Source organism: Lissotriton helveticus, chromosome 10 (assembly GCF_964261635.1).
Source record: "Lissotriton helveticus chromosome 10, aLisHel1.1, whole genome shotgun sequence".
Taxonomy (NCBI): domain Eukaryota; kingdom Metazoa; phylum Chordata; class Amphibia; order Caudata; family Salamandridae; genus Lissotriton; species Lissotriton helveticus.
This window is the reverse complement of record NC_136071.1, coordinates 857,923,442-857,944,929: the sequence shown is the minus strand read 5'-3', so window position 1 is coordinate 857,944,929 and position 21,488 is coordinate 857,923,442. Positions and strand designations below refer to the sequence as shown.

Sequence of the window (21,488 nt, the reverse complement as noted above, 5' to 3'; positions counted from 1 at the left end):
ACACAACAATACTTTCATTACAATAAGGAAAAGAGCGCACAATACAGTGGTCTGCAGGTGAAGATCAAATCATATGTCCAAAAAGTTGAATGCGAACTGTGACCGGAGTCGGAACTTGGACCAGGAGACTCAGAGGAGCTGAGGACACAAGGAACTACCCAAGGTAAGTACCCAGGAACCCCACGGAGGCTGAGTGCAGAGTGGAAACACAGCTGTGTGCACAATAGAAGTCAAAGGGGAAGTCGCAGTTGCAGTTTTTAAGAAGGACCCTTCCCAGTGGACCCTGAATAAACCTCCTGCAAGACAAAAGATTGAGAGTTACCCCACCCGTGAATACCCCAGGAACCAAGATACCTTCACCGGGGAAGCTGGGTGCATGGGTAGAAAGTGACGTCGGAAACCACAGCAGACCACAATAAAGGACTTCACAGAAGATGCTGCTGGAGATGGCTGTGCAAGAGTCTGGTGGAATCCAAGGGTGGATTCTTAAAGAGGAGAACCTGTAAGCAGAGGGGACAGAGTTTACCTCTGCTACGGAAATCACTGCCAGAATCTGCCTTTACTCTCAGCAGCACACTGCCGGGGAGGCAGCCCCTCTGGAAGACATCGATCATTTTCAAAATGAGCCCCAGAACACCAGTCCTGTATACCATACCAATGGCTCGCAAAGACTCTCTAAATCTCCCAGGGAGACCTATAGTCTGTGGTTGCAGCTCTATACTGGAACCACTGGTGGAATACATCAACCTCTTTATTAAGGACTTTGTACCAGAAATATATAACTATGTACAAGACAGTACATACTTGATCAACTTAATACAGAATATGGAGTTCAACCCTGGACACAACATCCTTGTAACACTCAGCATTGAGTCACTGTATAAAAACATTCCCCAGATGGAGAGCAGAGAAGTCCTTCAGTGGTTACTGGACACTAGACCATCTCTGGTCAGGTCCCAACAGTAGCTAGTACAATTAAAGGCTGCCCTCAACGCTATCTCAAGGGGTATTAGGTAGGGCTGTCCCCTCTCCCCTATGCTCTTTGCCATCGCAATGGAGCCCCTGGCGGCGCGTTTGCTCCAACATCACACCCACCGGGGCATCCGCTTCGGCACGCACTCTCGTAGCAGAGCAGAGAAGTAGTGCGTTTTGGTTGCCCTTCTGGAATCCAGGTCAACTGGAGTAAGTCGGTCCTTTTTCCGCTCACAGATGCTACAAAGCCCTTCACCCCGGACAACCCTTTTGTTTGGGCGTCTGGCCCTAACGGATACCTCGTTATCTGGCTGAGTAGGGACGTTAACGTTTTTTGGAAGTCCTTTTTTGGCAGCACCATGGACGGGCTGGAAACAAAGATCCGCGTGTGGTAAAAACTCCCCTGGTCATTAGCTGGGCGCATTGCCATTGCTAAAATGGTGGTACTCCTGAAATTCCTACACCTCTTTTTAAACATTCCCATCCCTCATGTCGCAATTTTTTCAAAAACTTTGCTCTAATATTATCACTTTGATCTGGGCCGGATGCCAACCTAGAATCGCTTATGATATTCTAACACTACCACTGGCGCGAGGCGGCATGGGGGCCCCAGACATCAAACTTTATGCGCTGTGTGCTCAAGCCAGCTTTCTCCATCTTTCAATCAATCAATCAATCAATCAGGTCATTTGTAGAGCGCACTACTCACCCGTATGGTCTCAAGGCGCTGGGTTGGGGGGGGGGTGCCGTTACTGCTCGAACAGCCAGGTCTTGAGCTTCTTCCTAAAGGAGAGGTGGTCTTGGGTCAGGCGTAGGTCGGTCGGGAGTGAGTTCCAGGTCTTGGCGGCCAGGTAGGAGAAGGACCTTCCTCCTGTTGTCGCTCTTCGGATGCGGGGGACGGCGGCGAGGGCGTGGCTGGTTGATCTGAGGAGGCGCTTGGGAGTGTAGAAGTTGATCCGGTTGTTGAGGTAGCTCGGGCCTTGGTCGTGTAGGGCTTTGTGTGCGTGGGTGAGGAGACGGAAGGTGATTCTCTTGTTGACCGGGAGCCAATGCAGATCTCTCAGGTGTCCGGAGATGTGGCTGCGTCGGGGGATGTCGAGGATGAGTCTGGCCGAGGCGTTCTGGATCCGCTGGAGTCTCTTCTGGAGCTTGGCGGTGGTTCCGGCGTAAAGGGCGTTGCCGTAGTCCAGTCGGCTGGTGACGAGGGCCTGGGTGACCGTCTTCCTCGTCTCGGTGGGGATCCACCGGAAGATCTTGCGTAGCATGCGCAGGATGTTGAAGCAGGACGAGGAGACGGCGTTTACTTGTCTGGTCATGGAGAGGGAGGAGTCCAGGATGAAGCCCAGGTTACGTGCGTGGTCCGTCGGTTTGGGTGCGGTGCCCAGGGCGGGGGGCCACCAGGAGTCGTCCCAGGCGGAGGGCGAGGAGCCCAGGATGAGGACCTCCGTCTTGTCCGAGTTCAGTTTCAGGCAGCTGGTCGTCATCCATTCGGCTACCTCTCTCATCCCTTCGTGCAGGTTGGCTCTGGCGGTGGCGGGGTCGTTGGTCAGGGAGAGGATCAGCTGGGTGTCGTCGGCGTAGGAGATTATGTTGAGGTTGTGTTGGCGTGCGATGGCCGCGAGGGGGCTCATGTAGACGTTGAAGAGGGTGGGGCTCAGTGAGGATCCTTGAGGGACGCCGCAGATGACTTCGGTGGCCTCTGACTTGTACGGTGGTAGGCGGACTCTCTGTGGCTCCGTCCCACGCCTTTCCAGCCTCACGTGGCAGTGGAGGCAGACATCGCCGTTCCAGGGCCGCACTATTCCTCCCACCCAAACCCCCCGTGGTGAGATCGACACGGTTGAATGCTTGCGTTGGGCCTGGGACAGGCTGCGTAAATACACTGGTGCTGGCTCGCTATATGCACCTTCCATCCAACTCGCTAACAACCCATCATTCCCCCCACTACAGACAGCAGGCATGGCCTGCCGTGCAGTTCACCTAGGTATTACCAACATAGCGGACATCTATACCAACAACAAGTTCTTTACCCCCCGTGACTACACAGCCCCCCTTGACAAGTTGCTTTATTATCAAATTCGGGTGACATGCAGAGAAGACAACTCCGCGTTCCCACACGCTCCACAGTCCAATGCCGCCCTTGAGCTAGTCCACTCCTCTAGCTCCCCGCAGAAGTTGGTCACTAGACTATACGCTCTTACGCTGACAGCCTCCCCCACCAACACAGAACGCGCCTGCACTGCGATGAGCACAGACTTAGGCAGAGGCCTCCATCCTGAGCACTGGCTCTACTGCTGCAACCAAATCAGGCACCTCTCCCCCAACCATCGTCTGAGGCTCATCCATTTTAAATATCTTCCTCGACTCTACTGCACCCCTGCATCATTACACAAGATGAGCCTAAGCAACAACAATGGATGCGCGCGCTGCGCAACTCCTGGCACGGATTTTGCTCACCAGGCCTGGTCATGCCCCAGGGTTTTATCATTCTGGCAGGTGTGTGCAGCTATTAGGGACATAACACTTGAACACATCTCTCCTGACCCCCAGACATGCCTCCTAGGCGAATTTTGGGTTCTGATGCCGACTGCCAGTATGCCCCCTGACATATGGGTTCCTTTTATCTCCTACCTCCAATGGTCGACCACTCCTGATGATTCAGTGGCGGACTCGCTACTCGCTGAGGTTGGAGTAATAAACCTCTGAGTTGCTCCAGCAGGGTGATCTATTATTTAAGTGAATGCTCAATATGGAATAATTTAAGGAGCATCCTTATTGATGAAATGGGCGAAGAGAGCAAAAGAAAATATATACTTTGTGTTTGTATGTTTAAATGTAAATATGTGAATATGTATATGTTTACGTGATGTATATGTTTGTTTGTTAATATATATGTATAAAAAGAAAAGATTACTTTCTTTTGACTTTTCACAGAATTGATGGAATAAATACAGCAAAGTATGCTTTAATGAGGAGCACGTGTGTCTATACTGAATTGCCTTTGACTATTGATGGTTTAAAATATATATATAGAGTTCTCTAGGGAATTGTGTCCACAGGAAGAGATAATTTAGGTATCGCTTCATCTTACTGTTAAGTGAGGTTATCTATCCCGAGGCATTATTATTTTGTTGATCAAGCTTGGCTCAGCAGCAGAAGGGCAGAACCCTGAAAGGCTGTTACCGGTAGTACAGGGAGGTATCCCAAGGGCTCCCAGTGCATGGGATCATATTTCCAAAACTAGAATCGATGTTGGGGTTTAATTCCAACATGTTTGATACCAAACATGACAGGATTCGGTGCAGTGCCTATATAGTTAGTCATCTTGTAATAACTGATGTCCACCATATGTATTAAAACGGCTGACTGCAATTACAAAGCCAGGACAATCCGCTCGGGGGTTTCTAGGGGTGTCCCTGCATGATTCTAGGGGTGTCCTGCTCATGCAGAGACACCCTCACACTCATAACCAAGCACCCTACCCTCAGGACTGAAGAGCTAATGGTTTAAAATATTTCGCTCCCTAGCTAGTAAGAAAAGGCTAAAGTTACAAAAGGTTGCAATGTCTGATCATAGCAAATGGCATTAGACCAGTATTTTGAAAGTGTCATTGGTTGAGGAGGACTCTAGAGAGCTGTTCTGATAGGCTTAAAGTGCCATTAGATTTGTCTTCCAGGTGGCCTCTTGCACACCCAATTCAGCTCAATGACAAGAAAAAGCCAGCCAGAGAACAAGTGAACAGCTTAATTGCATTGAAAAGACCCATGGCACAATCTCAGCCACATGCTTGTGTACAATCTCAGCCACATGCTTGTGTACTATGCTCTTCATAGAATCTATGTTGGAACTTTAAGACAGTGATTGACTATATACAATGCAACTGGAAGGACAGCTGACTACTGGATAGTTTGATTTTATTTTTGATTTGTAAGTGTGCAAACTAAGTTTAAGTGCTGGCATGTCTTCTTTTTAATACGTTTATTTTTTTAATTTATTTTGCATTTGCTTGTTGCATTTGTGTGTCTGTTTTATTGTAGATAGGTAAGTAGGTGAATTGAAGAATGATTTATTGGGTGGTTGAATGTGTGCAAGAATTCATAACAGAGTGCATTTATGTTGATTTAATAAATGCTTAAAATCATCAGAGACAGAAAAAGAATTTTCACTTATAAGCCAGACCTACTGCTTTGTTAATGGTGTCTAGGTCTTTGTTTGACAGTGCAGCTGCCAAACAAGCCTATTCCTAACAATAAACACCGAGACACATAGAACGAGTATGTCAGAATTTGGTGATCGGGTACTCGAGGACCAGAATCTGCGAAGCCGGCTGAAGTCCTCAAACCAAATCTAGTGGATTAAAAATGTTCTCCCAGTAACGGGTAATAACTTCATGGACCCAGGATACAGAGTCTTTTTCTATGTACGTTTTTGCCAAGTCAGAGAGGAAACCAGTGAAATTTCTGACTGTGCAGAATCTTGAATATCTTGATCCTGAACACCGGTGAAAAGAGATGGTACACCTTCAAGTACTGGAAGGGCGATGTCTCCTTTGGTGAGGATGCCTGGAAAGTGTCCTCCAAGTTTGACATCTCCCTCTTAGTGCACCAGGTTCTGACACATAAGTGGAGATACGGGGCCCTCGGTTGGTGTAGGGGGTAAAGTTGGCTGAGGATCCATCCCAGTTTGAGGAACATCCAGAGGAAAAGGTGAGAATATTACATCAGGTAGTAGAAGTGGACCATTCATCTGCTCTGGGGAATGGGATCTAAAAGCAGAGGTATAAGATCGCACAACCAGTGGAGAGACTGCTTGAAACTGAAGAATATATCCTGGAGTAGACTGAAACCATCATATGCATCAATAGATGGAAAATCAATTAGATGTTGTCTCTCTTGTCGCCAGTGCAATCTTTGGGGTAAAAAAAGCCTTCAATATAGTCTACCTAGATTTTGATGCCAACATGTCTGTTTCCTTTTACATCGAGAGATGTCTTGACTGTGTGTTACTGAGCCTACCTTTGACATCATGGATCTTGAAGTGGTGTGCTCCCACATTTTTTCTTGTGAGATCTATCTTTACATATCCCTCACAAGGAGCCCCTGGAACTCGTGTAAGAAGCTGTGGTAGATGGATATCCCTCTTCACATCACCTAGATCTTCCAGACACTGAATCTTCATACCTGTGCAGTTCGTCCTGCAATAGATGCAGTCTGAACTTCACCCTGTCCTTCAAAATCTTGGTGAACATTTTTTGCCAAACTTTTGAGGAGCCTAGATGATGGGAGCTGTGAAGGCTCGCAATATGGGTATTGTGACAATCTGTTTGGGTATTTCTTCTTCCAAAAGCAGGACACATCACAAAAAGGGAAGTCATGTTGTGAAGAATTTCTTTCTTGTTAGAAAACAGAACAAATATACTGTGTCCTTAAAGACGCAGAGTGAAAGTGTTTTGTGAAGGTTTGGAAAGTTTTTAAAAGAAGAAGAAAAAAAAAACGTAAAATCATACAGTTAAGTGCTTCAGGATCCTCTCACCTGGAGCCAGAAAACAGAACTTGCTTAACTGCCACTAAAGGGGCATGCTGAGATACTGGTGGTGTACTATACTCTACAGGAAAAGCATCAGTTTGCCCAATCTATCAGGCTGCACCCTGCTAGGCTATATTCTCCCGGTTACCTTTAACCTTTCATTTGAAAAGATTTGAGTTAATTTTCTTGAAATATTTTTATTTATAGTTACACCATTTCCGCATTCAACACCAGTTTCTTTTTTTAATGAAAATGTGCATGTGGGTGAAAATTGTCAGTGATTAGGATTAGAATGTAGATCATCCTGGAGGAGAACAAGGTTTTTATTTACAACAAAAGTCAAATATAAAGCTAAAATACATAAAACAGGAAGAGCACTAGACAAGCATGTCGTGTAATTAATAAAAGAAAACCGAACCAGTTTAAAATACTCTGCTAATTAAAAGAAAAACATATTTAGCTCAAAGATCACACAGGGCTATTTTTACAATAAGGCAAATGCAATATATACATCTGGAGTCATTTCATGCTTTTTTCAAAATAGGATTGTTCCAGACATTTAACATGATACCTTGGTAACACTAAGCAGCTTCCAATATATGATGATACCAGAATTTATCAGAAATAAAAGATACTTTCAGGATTCTACATATACACAACTCTCAGCAAGAACATCACAAGAAAATATCACTGCATTAGGATGCTGCAAATATCAGAGGAATGCACTCACAATTTTATATTCAACTAAAATAATGGTTAAATTTTTATTAAGTAAGCAGACTACTAGAGTATGATTGTGTGGAAAGGTCAGTACATTGAACTCTGAGGAGTGTAGACCCTGAAGAAATTTAGGTGAGAGAATTACACCAATTTGTCTACTACAATCACGACAATGGTAGATTTTGACAAAGAAAGACCAAATGCACCAACTTGTGTAGCACAGGACATATAATAAAGTGATAGCTATTGACTACAAGAAATCACAACAAAGTCTTGAATGCCAAGAAGAAATATTTCACACAACAGAGAAAACAAAATCTGGTATCCAAGAGCAGGATGAACAACACCCATGCCCAGACTGTTGGCATACATATGCAAACATACACACCTACATGAACATGCACATATAAAAATGTACCTACACTTAGCTTGCTCTGGAATTAATCTAGGCATTGTTTCTATTTCTTTACCAACCACAGAATATTATATTGATAACAATACGTACAGTCGGGGATATGCTCAAATAAGCCAAAATAATGTTTCTATATGAATTCTACATATTTTAAATTGTTTGCAGAGAAGCTCTGGGAACTCCTAAACACACACAGCATTCTTCTTCAGCTCTGGTTGTCCGAAATGTTTACGTTGAAGCATGTGTGCTGCGGATGTAGTATTATGTACCACTATGTAGTGCCCATTTAGCGTTAACTATTCTCTTACCCAAGACTTTCAGAGATCATGGGAAAAGGGAAAGTTAACAACTCAATAAAGGTGTTGAGGGACATTCCACTTTCTTACAAGACTACAATGTGTAGTTTAGAGATTACTTTACAAAGAAAGAGGTTGGTAAATTTACTTTTTCTAATTGACTATTTCGGCAACAATTACTGTTCAAAATATACACTTTAAGCTTTCCTACTATTGCTAAAAAGAGAGTGCACCACAATGTTGAAGAACCTATAAAGGATGGGCTAACACCCTACTCTGGTTTCTAGTTTGGCTAGTGATCAGCGATTATAGCAAGCACAATCTCACATCTAGCCTTTTGCTATGCAAGAGCCATAACCTTTGTTGGGGTTTCAGAATAAACCTCCCTATTTAATTGGACTCCTTCAGGATCAGCTTTCAAGTCATCCTTCATCCTAAGGCACAATGAACAAGAAATAGTACAAAGGTAGTCTGTAATCTTCAAAATCTCTTATTATTGTGACAACGTTTAAGTTATGCAATGGTCTTCCAACAAAATACCAACATTTCACCCATTCTTTTGATACCCATCTCATTCATAAGCCGTAGATGCCATCTTTGTGAAGTGAACTTTGGGCAAGTTAGTAGGATAGGGACCAATCATTCAGTCTCCTTAATTTACCCACATTTTTAGTAGACCATATTTTATACGTTTCTGCTATAGCAAAGGATCTTTCCTTGTTTCACCATTATAACAGCCAGTGCATATCTGATAATAGGCACAATGTAAGAGGTTCAAAAGAAACTAAATTAGAGCAATAAAATAGTGCTATACATTTGTAGGGTATTTTGAAGGAAGGCCAGCCTACATACTATAAAAAAGGAGGTAAAAACTTCTTATTTATTTTCCTTACTGCCCCCTTACACCCTGCAAAACTACAGTTGATACAAAAAAAGAACAAAGAAATTGATACAACAAGCAGACAATTTGTATCTAATGATAAAAATATACATAATTTATATACCTGAAAGCACAGGCTGTTGTATTTCAGCAAATAGTACTGGAGTATGGTCCTTACTCGCTGAAGACTCAGCCAACTGCTGGCTAGCTGCAATTTTCTAAAGAAAGAAACAACATCAATAAATCCTAAGTACAAGAAAGACAGGTAACTTACAATTTTTGGTTTCGCGGAATTGAATTGGAGAACCGTTACACAATTTTTAAAATATATTTGCAACATTTCAAAATAATGCTAATGAAAGGAGCTTGGAGAGGCAAGATGGCGTCCGCAGCATTGGCTGTGTAAGCTGACCGCTCCTGCCTGACCTTGCGAAACTGATGCTGGAAGGGAGAAAGAGTTGGAGATATGCTTTGGCGCCTTAGCAGTGTGCTATAAATTTTCAAAAGCTTGTGGACCGAGTTATCTTGACACTCGCCAGATGTATTTGGTCCGAGAATACGAGGTGTTTGCTGCGGACGGTCGCGGACGGTCGATGCTGGAAGTATTACTGGGACTCGCAGCGGGGCTGACCAGGTGCCGACGCAGCCGGTGGGCGTTTCAGGCAGGCAGGATAAGGCACACTTGGAAGTCGTCCAGTGAACGTGAAGGAGGACTGGAATCGTCGCTGGAAATGCCCCGAAAGGAGCTCGAGGGAGACCGCGTGGACAAGAAAACGATAACGCTGAACGTGCCGAGGCGGACGCCCAGGTGAGAGAGAAAACTCAGGGCAACCCGACTAACCTGGGCAAGCCTGGTAAAACTGACGTCGCTGTAGCAAGACCTAAGGGGGATGTGATGAGAAAAAAAAAAAAGATATCGGCCATTTTCTCCGCAGCGAAGGATAAGTGGAAGGGGAAAAAGGTTGCGCATACCTTGGAGGGGGGCTTTGACTCTGTTGACTCTGTTGAGATGATTGATGGGGGGGTCCTCCTAATGTTGAAAAGCCGCATTTAACCTTGAACCCAGCAATGGGGAGGACGTCATGCCTGCTAACACGGGACCCCAGTTAAATACTGTAGTAGGGAGTTCGCAAAGCACCCCTACTGTCTCTGAGGATTTCAGCTGAGCCATGGGAGGTAGTGGAGGGATAGAGTGCGGGCCGTTAGCGGCATTCAACCACCTAATTCGTCAGCAAACTCTCTTGGAGATGACCAAATACACTTACGTGACGCGGAATAAGGGGACTTTTTCTCCTTGTCAGAGCAATCTACGTCATCCTTTGAGGATTTGGTTTCCCAATATGCTGTACAGAGGAGTGTGGTTGACGGTAGTGACCTTAGCAGCCTGTTTCTGGAGGAGTCTGGGGAACTCACACAGGTAGCCCCAACACTGTTCAGAAAAAATTGGAGTTGAATGCCAGTAAGGGAGATATGGCAAAAGCACAGCAAACGGCTGACCATGTACAAAACGCTGGACAAGACATCTCTCTCTCGTTAATTTATCAATCAATTATGTCCCATCGGGATGAAACTCGCGAGGAGAGTCAGAGAGTCCAAAATCTTTGTCGTAAATTGCAAAATTCGGTTAGGCGATTGACTAAATCTCATGCTGATTTTGTCTCAAGATTTAACTAGGTAGAAACACAAATTTCTACCTTAGAGGACGAACTGGTACAACAAAAGGCAGTGACTGACGCAATCCAGTCCACCAGGGAAGATACTCAATGGAAGATGGCGGACCTAGAGAATCAGGCACGCAGGAATAACTTGAGTGCTCCAGATCCCGGAGGGGAAAGAAGGGCAGGACCCGCGTAGATTTAGAGTAGAACTGTTTAAAAAAGCATTCCCTGAACTGACCTGGTGGGACTGGGACAGAGAGATTGAGCGTGCTCATAGGTTTCCTTTTAATATCCGTCTTCGAGCTGGTCAGGCTCATGCTAAACCTAGGGCTTTTTTAATTTAATTTAATAGTTTTTTGGCCAGAGAGGAGGTTTTTCAGTTGGCACGCCCCGATAAGTAAAGAGCAGGGGAAGATTTTGAATTTTTTGTGAGGCCGGATTTCTGCCGTCATACAGTTGAGCTCCTTTGGCAGCTGATCACTCAATTTCAAGTCAAAGGGGCTCAAGCATATTTAATGAACCTGGCAAAGTTAAAAGTGATTTTTCATGATCGTACTTGATTTTTTACTAATGAAGTTTCTAAATTCTATCTAGGGATACTGCCCTCTAGTTAATCTGTTACACAAGGTTACTGGCGATTTACTCTTCCTGCAGTCTGCTTTTTTCTTTTTATCAATAAGAGGTTATACTCCTTCTTTTCCTTCTATCTTTTATATAGTAATTTGTGATTGTATTCCCCTCTAACTCGGGGAGTTTTTCTTCCCTTCCCCTGTGTGGAGGGGTTCGTAAGCAAGGGCAGGGGAAGCACGGAAGCTTGGATCTACAGGACCATGGCTCCTAAAGCCTTGTTACAGGAGGGGGAGTGGGGGGGAGGGACACTGGGGGGGCATGGGTGGGGCACTTAGGTGGGGTAAAAAGGGGAAAGAATCCACAGTAACAAATAGGAAGAATAAAAATAAGGTACTGTTATGGTCTCGAAGGGGGTGTGTGTGTTTTGTTATGGTAACACATTGGTTATGGTACTTATTTGGAGTCTCTTCTCAGTGCCACAATGGTCTCTAAAGGAATAAAAATGTGTTTGTTAAATGTCTCAGGCTTCAATAACTGGAAGAAGAGGAAGAGGGTAGCTGCTGAATTGCAAATTATTCAACCAGATCTGGTATGTCTCCAAGAGACGCATATATCTTGGGAGTAAACGTCACATTTTAAAAGAACTTGGGTTCTCACATGTAGTGGCCTCTCAGCAGTCCTCAATGATCCATGGATTTGCGATTTTAGCTAAAGCCAATGTACAGATTACGGGCCGATGTTTGGCAGGTAAGTTAGGCCGATGGGCGATGGCTGAGTGTGGGTTTGAGGGCAGTAAATACACAGTGTGTCCTATTTACGGGTCTAATCTAGATGAGGCAGTAATTTTAGAGGATCTAAATCTAGAGTTAGCGTCTTGAGGAACACCGTTGCTAAATTGTGGGGCTATAAATATCAATTTAAGTAATCTGGAATTGCTGGAGGGACCACTAAGATATAAAGGTCGTAAACCACGTTTTTGTAATGCTTTATATTACTTGTTGAACGATCACGGAATGGTCGATGCATGGGGCAAGTTAAATGCTGTGGATCCGGGGTACACTTTTTATTCTTTTCCCCATATGAAGTTGGTGCGGCTGAATTATTTCTTCGCATCTATGGCTTCTTTAGTAGGGGCCTCGGTCCAAATATTCCCCAGGATTTCATCTGACCATGCCCCAATTGTTTTAGAAATAGAGGCACCTGCCCGTAATGTGCAACCCAAAGTTTTTTCATTTGATCCGAAACTTTGCTTAAATGATGATTTTAGAGAACATATGTCCTGATGGGTCAAGAATTTTTTTTATATTAACAGACACTCTGCCCTTAGTGCAACCGTTTGGGACACATTTAAAGCTTGCTTTAGGGGCGAAGTATTACGTTTTGGTCTATACCAACAAAGAAAAATCAAATTAGAGATGCAGGAACTATATTTTGCCCTGAGGCGGAGGGTAAATTAACTCAGGGGATATCACAACAAGGTAATTTTTTGGAGTAAGAAAATGCCGTCGCCAGAGCACGGGCTAAAATTCATGGGGTGTGGTACATAGAGAATGCGAGAAAATACTTGGTCTATAAAAAGCAAATGAATGAGTATGGGGAAATGGGGGGGCGTGGCTACGCGCTGAACATGGCGGTAGCTTGATCTGAGAGCTCTGGAGCTGGGCCGCCAACATCCTTTTTTAATCCTGAAAAACCCACACAAATGCGAGCATACTTGACTCCCACAATACCAGGGAGGTAGCGGTGACCCGGCAGTACCGCCAGAGATATAGTATGCCGCCGAAGTTCGTGGGTCGGGAAGTGAGAACCCGGAGCAGGCGCCCTTGAGAAGCGCCGTTTTCCTGACGCGCAGAAGTGCGTGGCGTCAGGCCGTTACCCACTGTGAAGCAGAGTGGAGGTGGTGAGGCTGCGGACCAGGTGCGGACTGGAGCCCGGGCGCTGTGCTGCGACGGAGGAGGAGGTGCTGGGCCACGGATGTTGCCGATGCGGAGGAGGGAGGTTGTGCGTAGTCCGATGAGGGAGGTGAGCCTGGGGCAGTGGTGAGGCCTCCATATCCCGCTCCCCTGCCCTCTCCCTTTCTCCCCCTATGTGGTGGCGGGCCAAACCCCTGTGACGCGGAGACTTCTCTGCGGAGGCGATCTGCCCCTGGACGACATATCGGAGCCGAGCGGAGGGGGCGGCTGAGAGACGCCTGAGACGTTGAGGCTCAGTACAGCCCTTGGACTGCATTACTGCTGCTCACGTCGGGATCCACTGAGGCCCGGAGAGGCGGTGGGGGCCCTGTGCGGCTGGGTGCGTGTGCCCTGCGGGTCACGTATCTGCTGGCCCCTTCCCCCCCCCCCCCCGGCTGGAGTGACGAGATACCACCAGACACCCCTGATTGCCATAGAGGGGAGAGGATATGAGCGGCGGTGCGGGCGCCCCTGCCTCGTGCGGGGCCAGTGAAATGGTGCTTCTGTGGGGCAGATCCCATACGTGGCGACACCTCTAACTGTTACACAAGAGGTGAGGGACACCCATAAGGAATACTGGGCAACACACGCTCTGTTTATAAGGGACCAAAGCCAAGGAGGTGAATATAGTACAATCCAGACACGCCCATGTCCGGTACCCTGTACTGAACACACTCAGAACCGGGACTCGTGATACCTCGATGCCCCACCTGGATTCATGGAGTCCACCCAATACAAGTCCTAAGCAGTGGAACGTTCTGCACCCAGGAAGCTACTGCTAGACACACACTGGGACGGGCAGCGCCATTTTGGTGCAGTGGCGCAGCACTGTGCTGGATGGTGGGTTTTGCCTGAGACCAAGTCCCGGCACCTGCAGAGGGACGAACAACAAGGGTACCTGCTAAACGCGCCATACCTAGAACTGGGCTCCTGGAGCGCCAGGGCTGTCCGTGCCTCCTTCCCTGACATTTCCAAGGCCACGGATAATGGGGCGCAGGGCGAAACAGCAAAGCCACAATGACACACACTCCACGCCCGAAAAAGTGGCCCGTGCAGACAGTACACCGGAGCCTAGCTGCATCCCGCCTATGGCTATCTTGGCGACAATGGACAAACTTGACCTTTTCCTGCAGGAGGTACGGGATTCCAGGAAGGCGATAGAACTCCGGATTGGAACCCTTACTACTGGCCTGGACCTGCTCCGGGCTGACCATGCAAAGACGTTGGACAGGCTGAAGGACCATGCGACGACGCTGGCTGAGGTGGTGCCGAAGCACAAACAAATTGGGAGTGACGGGAAACAATTACAACTGCAACTGACCACTTTGCTTGATCGTGTAGAGGATGCGCAGGGCCGGGCGCGAAGGAACAACATACGCGTGATTGGTATGCCAGAGAAAAGCGAAGGTACCGATGCACCACGATATATGGAGAAATGGCTTCGCGATCACATCACAGCGCAAGGCCTCTCTGAGCAATACTGTATAGAGCGTGCGCACTGGATACCAACGGGACACCCGAAACCGGGGGCCCCGCCGAGACCACTTATCCTTAAACTGTTGAACTATCGAGATAGAGACACTCTCCTACAGAAGGCCAGGGAATTGGCTCCAATTAACTTTGAGAATGCACGAATCTCGTTATACCCGGATCACACAATGCTAGTACAGCGCCGGCGATCCTCCTTCCTGGCTGTAAAACGACGACTGCGGGACTTGGAACTGAAATATGCTTTGCTTTTTCCTGCACGTCTAAAAATAATGTATGAGCAGAAAACGTCTTCTTCGAAAGCCCAGGTGACGTCGAGGATTGGCTAGAGGTGATGGAACTGACTAATGCTGCAGCGACTCCAACACAGGCTGCAGCCAGACTTCGATCTACAACCGGAGCAACAGCGGACCGGGGGGTGGGAGGCTGCGTCGTACACCGGCGCGGAAGCCCGTCACGCCGCAACAGATACAACAGACCAAATCCCAAGCGATCATTGCTATGGCCACCTTCATGAACAGCCCCAGGTTGGACGTTAAATCCTCATCGGAAGATGACACACCACGCGAATCGGACTCTGGAAGCAGTGTGGCTCTGTTCCCTTCGGCCACCCCACAACTGATCACGGACTTATTTGGCTAGATGGACTCGCGCAAGTATCTGTCTTCCTCCTTGCAAGTGTAATATGTGACTAATGTTTGATCCATAGTAGACATTAATATCTGCACAGTGGTAGGCATTATGGTATTATGGCCCAGATTGCGTTGTAGCTTACTGTTACGAAGGTAACTTGTATCACCTACATGCAAAGAGCTAGTGCGACCCCCCGCAAGGCGAAGGCTCTATTTAAGACTATTATGTTTGTAATGGTTATGTTAGTGTTTTTTGTGGTCCGGTATAGTTCAACGACCAGACCGAGTATTGGGAAGGTTGGGAGGGGGGACAGTCTCAAATTGTCGACTATTTCAGAGGACCAGGCCATGTGACACAATGCTTCATGTCTTAACACGATTAGTATCGCGATGCATGCACTGGGGAAATACACAATCATAACCTGGAACATACGAGGTATGGGCACAATATAAAAACGCCACAGGTATATGCACACCTACAGCGCCGTAAAGCACAAATTGTGTATCTACAGGAATCGCACATGGTGGAAAGTGAAGTAGTAAAACTCTGAAAGAAATGGAGGGATCAGGTGTTTTCCACCTTATACTCTAACTACGCGAGGGGGGCCACAATATAGATACGGCATGGAGTACCTTTCGTGGCACAGGAACAGAGAATTGATAAAATGGGCAGATATGTACTCGTAAAAGGGACATTAGATGGCCAGTTGGTGGTACTGGGCAATATATATGCCCCAAATTATGATCAGGATAAATACTGGAATGTAGTGAGTGGGGCACTGGTAGGCTGGGAGGCACACCCATGGATAGTGGGGGAAGACTGCAACGTAGTGATGGATGTGCATTTGGACAGATCACACCCACCCTTACATGGCGCCGGTGTACACAAACAGGCCGAAGCACTGAGAAGATGGGCTGGAGGATGGGGGCTGCGTGACGTGTAGCGTCTAAGACACCCAACGCATAGCGAATACTCTTGCTACTCAGCGGTGCTTGATCTACACACTAGACTTGACAGAGTGTTCTGCTCTGACAGAATAGCCATGCAGGTGCTCCAGACCACTTATCTGCCCAAGACCTTCTCGGACCACAACCCTTTAGAGTTAATCATTACATGGGGCAGAGTGCCTACGCCGGTCCCGACATGGCGCCTTTGGCCGCAGCTTCTTGAGGACCAGGTATTTCGTGGGGCCCTCTCTTACACTATAGTACACTATTTCATAAAAAACAGCAACACGGCCACATGCAGATTGGTGGAATGGGATGCTTTTAAAGCAGTGCTAAGGGGGAAAGCAATTAGCATGACAGTGGGGGCACGGCAGGAGCTACATACCTCCCTATTGGACGTTGAAGAGAAGATGGGTAGACTTGAAAAAGAAGCGGTACATAATACAGAGCAAAAGGGCCCTCTACAAGAGGTAAGAATCCGACACGCTGAGCTATTAGAATCAAAAAGTGTTATAGACTACACGGCATACACACAACATGCGCATAGTGAGGCAGACAAAGTGGGAGCAATGCTCTCTCGTATAATACTCGATACCCCTCCATCAGTGGTTATCCCCCAGATTCTTAAAGGTAATGGGGATATAGTGACTGGCCAAGGAGAGATCAATGCCGCATTCAGAGAATATTATGCCACATTATATGGGGCGTCTGATTCGGACAGGAGGGAACAAACGGAAGCTTTCCTGTCCACCTTAACATTCCCAGAAATACCAGCTTCGGTGCGGAAAGGCCTTATAGGACACATCACACCACACGAGATTAAGGTTGCTATGAAGGGGTTACCGCGCAACAAACGCCTGGCAAGGATGCACTCCCCATTGAATTTTACGACACGTATGCCGAGGCCCTAGTGCCTCAACTGGTGGAGCTATACAAAGCAATAAGGGATCTCTGCCCATCACAACAGCACATGCCCTGGTCATATCGCTGCCTAAACCAGACAGGGATCATACCGACATGGCGAACTACCGGCCACTGTCGCTGTTACCCACTGAATATAAAATATTGAGTAAAGTGTTGGCTAACAGACTACTTCACACTTATCGAGCCTAATTAATATAGATCAAACCGGATTTCTACCAGCGCGCAGTACCTCACTCAACATCAGGAAACTACACTATTTGATGACAGAGGCGCCGGGACCCTACCCGCATGCGGGCTGCTTCTCGTTGGACCTCCTACGTAATGAACAGGGGTTCTGCCCGAATTACCCTCCCATACCTGGGCAAGGAGCATCACAAGGATGAAAAAGTAGAAAGAATGGTACTGAGGAACAAATAAAGCAAAAGCTACTTCAAAACAGGATACGGTTTATTATCCTGTTTTCTACAATGTTTTTGTCATCATTAAATGATATGATTTAAGACGGACAATATTAAGAATCACAAAAAAGGTGGCCAGAATATATACAATAAACAAAACTTATAATAGCAATATATACATTATATAAACAACTGTGTACCCTAAACAAAAGTAAAAAAAAAAAAGGGGGGGGAAACACAATTAATTATCTGTCGACGCAGTCGCGGTCGCGTTTCCGCCAGTAGTATCTTGTGGCTTCATCAGGACATGGGTAGTTAAAATGATCAAGCGGTCCCCCCCCCCCCCGAGAGGGGACACCACCCTGAGGGATACAGCCAACCTCCTCCTACGGGACAAAACAGTTCGATCTCTCCATGAAACTCCAAAAATATACATTCTGGGTCTACAGAAGTATTTAGTTCACGGGTGTGTATTTAAACAACCACCTGGCCGTATCACACCACCTCAATAGAGTCGCGGGAGCCACGTCTATGACTACAGCTCCCCAGATCACCTTTAAACTGGAGAGGCACTCAGCGTTCGTCCAACCGGTCCGCCGTCCGAGACTCAACAAACCTCCTGCAAGCATTCGACTCAATTAACTGGGGATACATGTTTCAGGCACTACCGAAATTCGGGATACCGGGCAAGTACATCACAAGATTACTGTATAACGCTCCAACAGCGCGCACCAGAACGGGGGGGGGGGGGAGACATTTCGGAGGAATACACTATACACAAAGGGACCAGACATGGATGCCCCTTTTCGCCCCTCATTTTTATTCTGGCGTTAGAGCTGCTAGCCATAAAGCTAAGAAAGGACTTTCTGGACTAGGGCATACAGATTGGGAATACGACACATTTATTTTCGGCATATACTGACGACATTCTTAAGTACATACATGATCTCCGTAGACCGCTGTCCCCATTATTCGAGACTTAACTCCATTTTGCTCTCCTATCGGGCCTGGCCTTAAATACTACTAAAACACATGCTTTCTTCTTCACGGACCAGGAGGGCACTACTGACGTAGAAGTTGGGGGTGCTAGAATTCAAGTAACACAGTCCACGTTTAGGTATTTGGGCATCCAAATATACAGGACACAAGACGATATGCTAGAAGGTAACTTAAACAAAGCAATTAGAGCTTTGAGGTCTAGTGTCTCTTTTTGGACAGCACTGCCGCTGTCTATCACAGGGAGAGCAGCGATAGCAAAAATGGTTGTCTTACCAAGACTACTATATTACTTTATGAATTTGACGTTAATAGTACCGCAGACTACCATTAAATTACTGAATACTCTGATCACAGACCTAATTTGGGGAAAGGGCAGGAGATGCATTCGTCTAAAAAAACTACAAGTGGGAACCCGGACGGGAGGCCTGGGGGTACCGGACTTTCGAGCATACTATTACGCCTGTCAAATACAATGGTGGTCGTACTGGACGGCGGGACGCAATTTGCAGGAAATATACTACACGAACGCGGATATTGACAGCGGAGCATTACACGCCTTGCTCTTGCCGGGCAATAGAACCTCGAATGACCCCCCCCCTTATTGCAGACTGCATTACGATGCTGGAAAGCGACGCTACAATACACAAATACACCCCATGCATACGCAGGTAACATACCATTGTTAGGCATCCCATTGACTAGCGGTAGGCTTACAAAACGCAAACTGACACCTTGGCTAGAGGTGGGTATTAGTACAGTGGCGGACCTATTTGGGGAGGAGACGCTGCTGGACCCTGATACTTTTATAAATGAGACCGGCGCCCCGGCACAACTATATCTAACACACGCAGCATTGTGCCGATATATAAGGACACACTGGGCCCCGCAAAGGAGAGCGCCACCTGATAACGAACTGGTCAAAATGGTATATTACATGGGTAGAGGACGACATCTGATCAGATGGCTATATGCTGGTATTAGCTCCCATACAAGAGCACCCTTACATGCGCTGAAGGCTATTTGGGAGGTAGACATAGGAAAAGACCTAACAGATAAAGAATGGTCAATAATACTTGAGCACCCTCGGAAAATCTCAAGGAACGCTAAGTTCAAATTTATTCAGACAATGGTCTTACACCGTGCGTACCAAACGCCGACCAGGCTAGATAAGATGTTTCCCCAAACACAACACTCATGCCCGAGATGTATGCTAGAAGGGGCAGCATTACTGCACATGTTATGGGAATGCTCAAAGGTAAGGGGATACTGGGACGCGGTTAGAGGAATGACTGGTGCGGCTGCACACCTTGCCATTGCTGACACAGTAGAGGAATGCATTTTAGGTCTCCATATTCGGATATCCAAAAACAAGGTACAATACCGGTTCATAGATCTTGCACTGATATTCGCTATCAGGACCATCACCATGAGATGGAAATCACGCAAACTCGCTGAAATACATGCCTGGTATACAGAAATGCTACAATGGGGCGAGGCAGAGGGAGCTGTGCTGCGTAGAGAAGTGATCAGAGGACTGCGGAAAACGCCAATTTCTCTTGAGTGGGAAATTATGTTAGAAGTGCCGAGAGCACACGACACGGACTCAGAAGGCTAAATGTTATATACCTCACGGAACTGAATCCCATGCCACATGAATGTTATAGATTACACACAGATTTGTATCCCAGTATGCAATGACTATATATGAAAATCGGCAAGACTGGCTAAACTTTATATATAGACAAACAATTGGAGACTGGGACATATGGGAGGGGGGAGAAGTTGGGGGAAACTGTTGGTTGTTTATGTATACCATTAAAAAGCAGGACAGAACCGTGTGAATAATGAAGAAAGAAGGTTACAATATACTCTCTGAAATGTAAACATGATTGTTAATCGGCGATTCATAAAATGTGCCTTATAACACTTGGAATTGCAATGTACACACGAACTGTCAGTAAAGAACTATGCGACAAAAGAAGAATAAATGGAATAAAATATGTTTAACAAAAAAAGTGTATGGGGAAACAGTTGGCAGGTGCCTGGCTCTACGGCTGCGTATGAAAGAGACCTCTCGGTGTATCGCGGCATTGAAAGACAAGTTTGGGACATTGTGTCAGGACCCTCAAGGGATTTTATCAATTTTGCATCAGTTTTACACTGAACTGTATACACAACAGGAAGTAGCGGTCTTGGATAACAATGTATTTCTGGAGGGGGTTACACCATATTTAGAGCCTGTTGAGTCGGAACAACTGGACAGTCCAATTACAATGGAAGAGTTAGAAATGGCGGTTAATAGTCTAGCATTAGGGAAGGCCGCTGGCCCTGATAAGCTCCTGGGGGAGATTTATAAGATGTTTTTAAACAAATGAAGAATGAAATGCTGACTACCTTTAGGGCTGCACAGGCGGGATATGCCCCTAAGTCTTGGGCAGAAGCCACTATTGTGGTTTTTAGCAAAAAGGGCAAAGATCCTGAATTGGTCGGATCATACCGTCCGATTTCTCTGTTAAATTGTGATGGTAAAATATACTCGAAGAACCTGGCTAATCGACTGTCAAAGATTATTAGCTCACTAGTTTCGGAAAATCAACATGGGTTTATACCATCGCAAGGGACAGTCACTCATATGAATAAAGTGGTGATGCTTTTTGACGGAGAAACGGGATTTAGGGCTAATTTTATTGGATGAGGAGAAAAGCATTCGACCGGGTGGAGTAGGAATACCTGTGGAAATTGATGCTTCGAGTCGGTTTTGGGAAAGGGGTTTTGACTGCCTTACAGGTACTGTACACTTCTCTGGTCGCTAAGATTGCTGCAATGGGCTTATTATCAGACTCAGTTAGAATTACAAGAGGCACCAGGTAAGGCTGCCCTTGCTTGCCACTTTTGTTTCCTTTATATATTAATCAGTTTGTTGAGAAATTGGGTAATAGTTCTCTGTGGCCCGGCTGTGTATAGCCTCTGATTGGCTTCAATCTGAGGCCCCCGCATTTGAGTATTGGGGAGCTAAAATGTTTAATTTATTTAATTTAGAATAAAGTTTGTATTCAGTAAAGGGGGCAAGGAAACGCAAGATTGGTTTGTGTATTTGGAGGGCATTTTGTGAT

At 46.2% G+C, this 21,488-nt stretch overlaps 1 protein-coding gene across 10 annotated transcripts in view; it reads right to left on the bottom strand.

Moving 5' to 3' along the window:
• The window catches only part of TAX1BP1 (Tax1 binding protein 1), a 702,037-nt gene that overhangs the window by 263,442 nt on the left and 417,107 nt on the right, over window positions 1-21,488 (bottom strand). For all 10 annotated transcript variants that reach the window (XM_078663492.1, XM_078663483.1, XM_078663485.1 and 7 more), the window contains one exon: window positions 8,931-9,024. In XM_078663492.1, coding sequence (XP_078519618.1) covers window positions 8,931-9,024 — 94 coding nt within the window. The remainder of the gene's footprint in view (window positions 1-8,930; window positions 9,025-21,488) is intronic.